Source organism: Oncorhynchus masou, chromosome 9 (genome assembly GCF_036934945.1).
Source record: "Oncorhynchus masou masou isolate Uvic2021 chromosome 9, UVic_Omas_1.1, whole genome shotgun sequence".
Taxonomy (NCBI): Eukaryota; Metazoa; Chordata; class Actinopteri; order Salmoniformes; family Salmonidae; genus Oncorhynchus; species Oncorhynchus masou.
The window spans coordinates 6,929,249-6,936,584 of NC_088220.1; the positions used below are offsets into that span (position 1 = coordinate 6,929,249).

Here is a 7,336-nt window from a genome sequence, read left to right on the forward strand (position 1 = left end):
AGTTCATGTTGTCCTTAGGGCAACATAGGCTCAGATCTAGGATCAGCCTGCCCATGCCAAATTTTCATTTATTTATTTATTTTACTAGGCAAGTCAGTTAAGAACAAATTCTTATTTTCAATGACAGCCTAGGAACCGTGGGTTAACTGCCTGTTCAGGAGCAGAATGACAGATTTTGTACCTTGTCAGCTCAGGGATTTGAACTTGCAACCTTTTGGTTATGAGTCCAATGCTCTAACCACTAGTCTACACTGCCTCCACAGTAGGGGGTTGAAAAGTACAAAACTGACCGTAGATCAGTGTCGTACTCTGAATCTGATCAACACTCGTTCAAGGTGAAGGCTTCCCATGAGTCTTTGCCGGGTATCAGCAAAGCCTGTGAGAGCTTAACATTATCAGAAACTCTCTTGTAAAAGCAGACCTACAGTACCAAAGCCAACATAAGTCTAGAGAACAGCAGACCTACCACACTCTTCAGGAGCCTAGAGAACAGCAGACCTACAGTACCAAGCTCTTCAGGAGCCTAGAGAACAGTATATCTACCAAGCGCTTCAGGAGTCTAGGGAACAGCAGACCTGGAGTACCAAGCTCTCCAGGAGCCTAGAGAACAGCAGACCTGGAGTACCACGCTCTTCAGGAGCCTAGGGAACAGCAGACCTACCATGCTCTTCAGGAGTCTAGGGAACAGCAGACCTACAACGCTCCTCAGGAGTCTAGGGAACAGCAGACCTACAACGCTCCTCAGGAGTCTAGGGAACAGCAGACCTACAACGCTCTTCAGGAGTCTAGGGAACAGCAGACCTACAGTACCAAGCTCTTCAGGAGCCTAGAGAACAGTATATCTACCAAGCGCTTCAGGAGTCTAGGGAACAGCAGACCTGGAGTACCAAGCTCTCCAGGAGCCTAGAGAACAGCAGACCTGGAGTACCACGCTCTTCAGGAGCCTAGGGAACAGCAGACCTGGAGTACCAAGCTCTCCAGGAGCCTAGAGAACAGCAGACCTGGAGTACCACGCTCTTCAGGAGCCTAGGGAACAGCAGACCTACCATGCTCTTCAGGAGTCTAGGGAACAGCAGACCTACAACGCTCCTCAGGAGTCTAGGGAACAGCAGACCTACAACGCTCTTCAGGAGTCTAGGGAACAGCAGACCTACAACGCTCCTCAGGAGTCTAGGGAACAGCAGACCTACAACGCTCCTCAGGAGTCTAGGAACAGCAGACCTACAACGCTCCTCAGGAGTCTAGGGAACAGCAGACCTACAACGCTCCTCAGGAGTCTAGGGAACAGCAGACCTACAACGCTCCTCAGGAGTCTAGGGAACAGCAGACCTACAACGCTCCTCAGGAGTCTAGGGAACAGCAGACCTACAACGCTCCTCAGGAGTCTAGGGAACAGCAGACCTACAACGCTCCTCAGGAGTCTAGGGAACAGCAGACCTACAACGCTCCTCAGGAGTCTAGGGAACAGCAGACCTACAACGCTCCTCAGGAGTCTAGGGAACAGCAGACCTACAACGCTCCTCAGGAGTCTAGGGAACAGCAGACCTACAACGCTCCTCAGGAGTCTAGGGAACAGCAGACCTACAACGCTCCTCAGGAGTCTAGGGAACAGCAGACCTACAACGCTCCTCAGGAGTCTAGGGAACAGCAGACCTACAACGCTCCTCAGGAGTCTAGGGAACAGCAGACCTACCACGCTCCTCAGGAGTCTAGGGAACAGCAGACCTACAACGCTCCTCAGGAGTCTAGGGAACAGCAGACCTACAACGCTCCTCAGGAGCCTAGAGAACAGCAGACCTACCACGCTCCTCAGGAGCCTAGAGAACAGCAGACCTACCATGCTCTTCAGGAGTCTAGGGAACAGCAGACCTACCACGCTCTTCAGGAGCCTAGAGAACAGCAGATCTCCATAAAGGTTAGTCACCTCAGCTTGGCCAAACTGCGGTAACGTGAGAGGGACACTGGAGACCAGGTATCCTGTTTGGTTAATAAGGAAGCTCACACACACACACACACACACACACACACACACACACACACACACACACACACACACACACACACACACACACACACACACACACAGATTTGAGCTGATAGTCTGGGTTGCTATGCAGTCTGTTTTCAGTCCAACTTGTTGTTTTCATGTCAAGGAAACCATGTAGCATTGTTGAAAACAGTTAGGTAGCCAAGTTTGTGAGCTGAATGAATAGAGCTAAATTCCTCTGTAGATCATGATCAATATATTCAAACATTTTAGATGGAGAGTTCACTATATTTTCCTTAAATAGACCCAGTGGTAGAAAAAGTACTCAATTGTCATACTTGAGTAAAAGTAAAGATATCCTGAATACAATATGACTCAAGTAAAAGTGAAAGTCACCCAGTAAAATACTACTTGAGTAAAAGTCTACAGGTATTTGGTTTTAATATATACTTTAAATATACTACTAAAATGTAATTAAGTATCAAAAGTAAAAGTATAAACCATTTACAATTCCTTATATTAAGTAAACCAGATGGCACAATTTATTTAGATTTTTTTATTCACGGATAGACAGGGGCACACTCCAACACTCCGACATAATTTACAAACTAATAATTTGTGTTTAGTGAGTCCGCCAGATCAGAGGCAGTAGGGATGACCAGGGATGTTCTCTGTTTAGTGAGTCCACCAGATCAGAGGCAGTAGGGATGACCAGGGATGTTATCTTGATAAGTGTGTGAATTGGACAATTTTCCTTTCAAAATGTAACGAGTACTGTTGGGTGTCAGGGAAAATGAATGGAGTAAAACATTATTTTCTTTAGGAATGTAGTGAAGTAAAAGTAAAAGTTGTCAAGAATATAAAGTAAAGTACAGACACCCCAAAAAATGACTTAAGTAGTACTTTAAAGTATTTTTACTTAAGTACTTTACACCACTGTATACACCACGTGTGTATACCATATGTTGCAGTATGTGAAAGGAGCTCTTGTGAAAGGCTTCTCTCATGAAATGTGTATCACCAAGCTGCACAACACCATGCATTTAACTCAATTACTGTTGCTGGATCCCCTGGGGATCCTTAACCCCCTGTGCTCCCTTGGGGATCCTTAAGATTTCACTTCTTACAGCCCTGTCAATCAAAAACACATCTTCCCTCATTTAACATGATCGTGCCTTACATTCATGTCTCTTTAATCTAGATTAATATTATCATGGTGTCTCACATTCATGTCTCTTTAATCTAGATAACATTATCATGGTGCCTCACATTCATGTCTCTTTAATCTAGATTAATATTATCATGGTGCCTCACATTCATGTCTCTTTAATCTAGATTAACATTATCATGGTGCCTTACATTCATGTCTCTTTAATCTAGATTAATATTATCATGGTGCCTCACATTCATGTCTCTTTAATCTAGATTAATATTATCATGGTGCCTCACATTTATGTCTCTTTAATCTAGATTAACATTATCATGGTGTCTCCCATTCATGTATATTTAATCTAGATTAACATTATCATGGTGTCGCACATTCATATCTCTTTACCCTAGATTAACATTATCATGGTGTCTCCCATCCATGTCTCTTTAATCTAGATTAACATTATCATGGTGTCTCACATTCATATCTCTTTACCCTAGATTAACATGATCATGGTGTCTCCCATTCATGTCTCTTTAATCTAGATTAACATTATCATGGTGTCTCACATTCATATCTCTTTACCCTAGATTAACATGATCATGGTGTCTCCCATTCATGTCTCTTTAATCTAGATTAACATTATCATGGGGTCTCATATTCATATCTCTTTACCCTAGATTAACATGATCATGGTGTCTCCCATTCATGTTTCTGTACTTTTAATCTCTCTCCACAGATGAGGAAGGAGTCCCCTCCGACCCCCACCAGGACACCGCAGTTCACCCGTCGGTTCAGCAGCCCAGAGGGACCCCCCACTTCCAGGCCCCTCCACCAGGCGACAGCCACCTCCCCTGCCTCCCCACCCTGGGAGACGAGGTGCAAGTCACCCATGGTGGTCAACCAAACCACCAAACCCTTCTCCACAGCCTCTTTATCCAGGCCTAAACAATCCACTACCACCTCACCTATATCGTCTGTATCTCCCTGGGGGTCCCGCTGTCAATCCCCTAACATCAACCAGACAACCAAGCCTTTCTCCACCACCATCTCCAACTCTTCCTCTTCCAGACCCTCTCACCAAGGCACCATCACCTCTCCTCTCTCCCCCTCACCCCTATCCCCTCCCTGGGGTTCCAGATGCCAGTCTCCCATCGTCAGCCCCAACAACTCCAAGGCAAACCATCGCCTGTTAGCCAAGAACATCATCAACGCCGCCAAACGTAAAAACAGCCCGTCCCCAGGTGCTCTGAGCGGGCACAACCTCCCAATCTCCCCACTAGGTGACAACACCACCCACCAGCACCACCAGGGCTACGACCACCAGCACCACTACAGCAGCTCCAAACCCCCCTTCAGCCCCTACCAGCCCAGGGCCATGGGGTGCCAGTCTCCCCCCTTCGCCAGCCCTCCTCCCACCCCTACAGGGGTGATCCGGTCCCCAGTAAGGCTCTACAACACCAGGTCCCTCACTGACTCGGATGCTTCGGTGGAGTCGGAGGACTCTGGGCTGAGGTCTCCAGGACTGCAGCGTACCCACAACACCTGTCCCCGGGGCTGGGGCGGCAGCCTGAGGGTGAAGAGGGGTAGTGTTGGCACCGACCTATAGGGGGAGCCGGGGAGAGAGGGTCAAGAGAACGGACCATTGAGCTTACCCAATAAGAGAAGAAGAAAACCCAGAGAGGACATTGATACGGGGACTGGTGGGTTTTGGGTCATTTTTAATTTCATTGATGTATAGGAGCATCTAAGATGGTGGGCTCAGAGCTTGCCTCACAGGTGAGATATGGAAAGGACTTTGAAAGGAACTGATCTTGTGTGTTTGTTGCTTTGGAGCATCCAGGAGTAAGGGAAAATAATGGTGACCACACAGTAAAGAACCTGATGCCCTTACAACGCAGCTGGGACATAGAAGCAACCTGTCTGGTGATTCTAAAGTCAACTAAAACCCACTGATTTGGCTGGCTGGCTGGCTATAGAGTCCAGAACCATCAAGCTCAGAGCTCGCTCAACAGTGGGATTACTGAGAGGAGATTGAAGGGACAATTCACTGTTGCCTCTGCCTCTCATTCTTACGTGTTATAAAAATACTTTATACATTTATTTCACAAAAAAAAGGAAATTTAAGTAATTCTAAAATCCAAAGCGACCTGTCTACAATTTTATATTTGGACCTTGTCTTTGAAAAAACTAAATGTATTTTATTCAGGAATTGCTGAAATGTAAAACTAGCTTACTTGCATTTGACTACGACAAAAGTTCCATGAAAAATACAATTATTACAGTAGCTTACATATGTTTACTCTAAATAATAGTTTATTCTAATTTGTACCCCCCCATAAACATTTTAAGGGCTAGAAGAAAAATACCAAAGATAATATCTGGAATGATGCAGTGTTTTCAAAACAGTGTTACACTTTTCATCCCCCACATAAGACATTAATAATGTGATGTCGTAGATAGGCCCTTTGCAGTTATTCCATATATTTATGTGTGTGTTTTAATATTGCTGGGTATACATTGGAGTAGAAAGGAATGCAGTTAAACCACATGATGTTTGCAGATCTGACACAGGTCAAACTGGGGAGAGAGAGAGAGAGAGAGAGAGAGAGAGAGAGAGAGAGAGAGAGAGAGAGAGAGAGAGAGAGAGAGAGAGAGAGAGAGAGAGAGAGAGAGAGAGAGAGAGAGAGAGAGAGAGAGAGAGAGAGAGAGAGAGAGAGAGAGAGAGAGAGAGAGAGAGAGAGAGAGAGAGAGAGAGAGAGAGAGAGAGAGAGAGAGAGAGAGAGAGAGAGAGAGAGACAGAGAGAGAGACAGAGAGACAGAGAGACAGAGAGAGAGAGAGAGAGAGAGAGAGAGAGAGAGAGAGAGACAGAGAGAGAGAGAGAGAGAGAGAGAGAGAGAGAGAGAGAGAGAGAGAGAGAGAGAGAGAGAGGGGGGAGAGAGGGGGAGAGAGAGAGAGAGAGGGGGAGAGAAAGAGAGAGAGAGAGAGACAGAGACAGAGAGAGAGAGAGAGAGAGAGAGAGAGAGAGAGAGACTGTAATTCAAAATGGCACCCTATTCTCTACAGTATATAGTGCACTAATTTTGACCCGAGCATTATGGAACCTGGTCAAAAGTAGTGCACTGTATAGGGAATAGAGTGTCATTTGGGATACAGACAGAGAATTGATGGGTCAGTTTCAGTACCGTAGTAGTAGTGTCTACAGGGAGGTATAGGAGTTTTGTAATATGACAGTTTACTGGACTATGCTTTCATCAAACAAATCCCTTTGAATGTTGGTTTGATAGTTAGTAGATTTTTTTTTTAAACAAAGATGGACTATACTCTTCCCTCTGAATGAGTACGTAGAGACAGAATGGGTACGGTCAGAGACATATATTTACATTGACATTTTATAGATGGTCAATGGTTCTGGGTACATTGTAGTTTCTCTACCATTCCATAACATTACTATGCAAAGAGTCAAGGAACATTGGCGTTAATTGTGGTATTGATAGCATCATAAATGGCCCAACAAACATACACTACAAGTACATCCTTTTTAGTGAACAAAGAAACAACAAACATACACTACAAGTACATCCTTTTTAGTGAACAGAGAAACAAAAAACATACACTACAGTACATCCTTTTTAGTGAACAGAGAAACAACAAACGTACACTACAAGTACATCTTTTTTAGTGAACAGGGAAACAACAAAACTTCTTATGCAGTCTTTATCTATCGCAGTGCAATAATGCATCTATCCCCTCTATATACTGTATATACAGTTACTGTATGTTGTTTTGTGTACAGCTTTGTTTCAAATGAATGTACAGATTGGCAGGTAGAAAGGTAGAAGAGAGACAGAGACAGACAAAAGAGTAAGTTTGCGTAGGTTTACAGTGTAAGTTAACCAATGGGAACACAAAGTTATCGTTTCTAATGCTGATATGTCTACTGTCCGGGCATCGAAAACAAAACTAACAATGGCTGAGGACATTAGTTACAGTCTGTAATTACCAATCGGATATCATGAGTTTCAGCAATGGGACAAGACTGTAACTACCAATTGGATATCATGAGTTTCAGCAATGGGACAAGACTGTAACTACCAATCGGATATCATGAGTTTCAGCAATGGGACAAGACTGTAACTACCAATGGCTGGGCACATCAAAATGACAACAAATACAGTATGTAGAAATACTACCTTCT

General features: G+C 44.5%; 1 protein-coding gene across 2 annotated transcripts in view; it reads left to right on the plus strand.

Moving 5' to 3' along the window:
• Positions 1-5,801, plus strand: part of LOC135545458 (synaptopodin-like) — an 83,709-nt gene extending 77,908 nt beyond the window's left edge. For both annotated transcript variants that reach the window (XM_064973086.1, XM_064973085.1), the window contains one exon: positions 3,877-5,801. In XM_064973086.1, the coding sequence (XP_064829158.1) occupies positions 3,877-4,746 (870 nt within the window). In that variant the 3' untranslated portion in view covers positions 4,747-5,801. The remainder of the gene's footprint in view (positions 1-3,876) is intronic.
• The last annotated feature ends 1,535 nt before the right edge of the window (positions 5,802-7,336 follow it).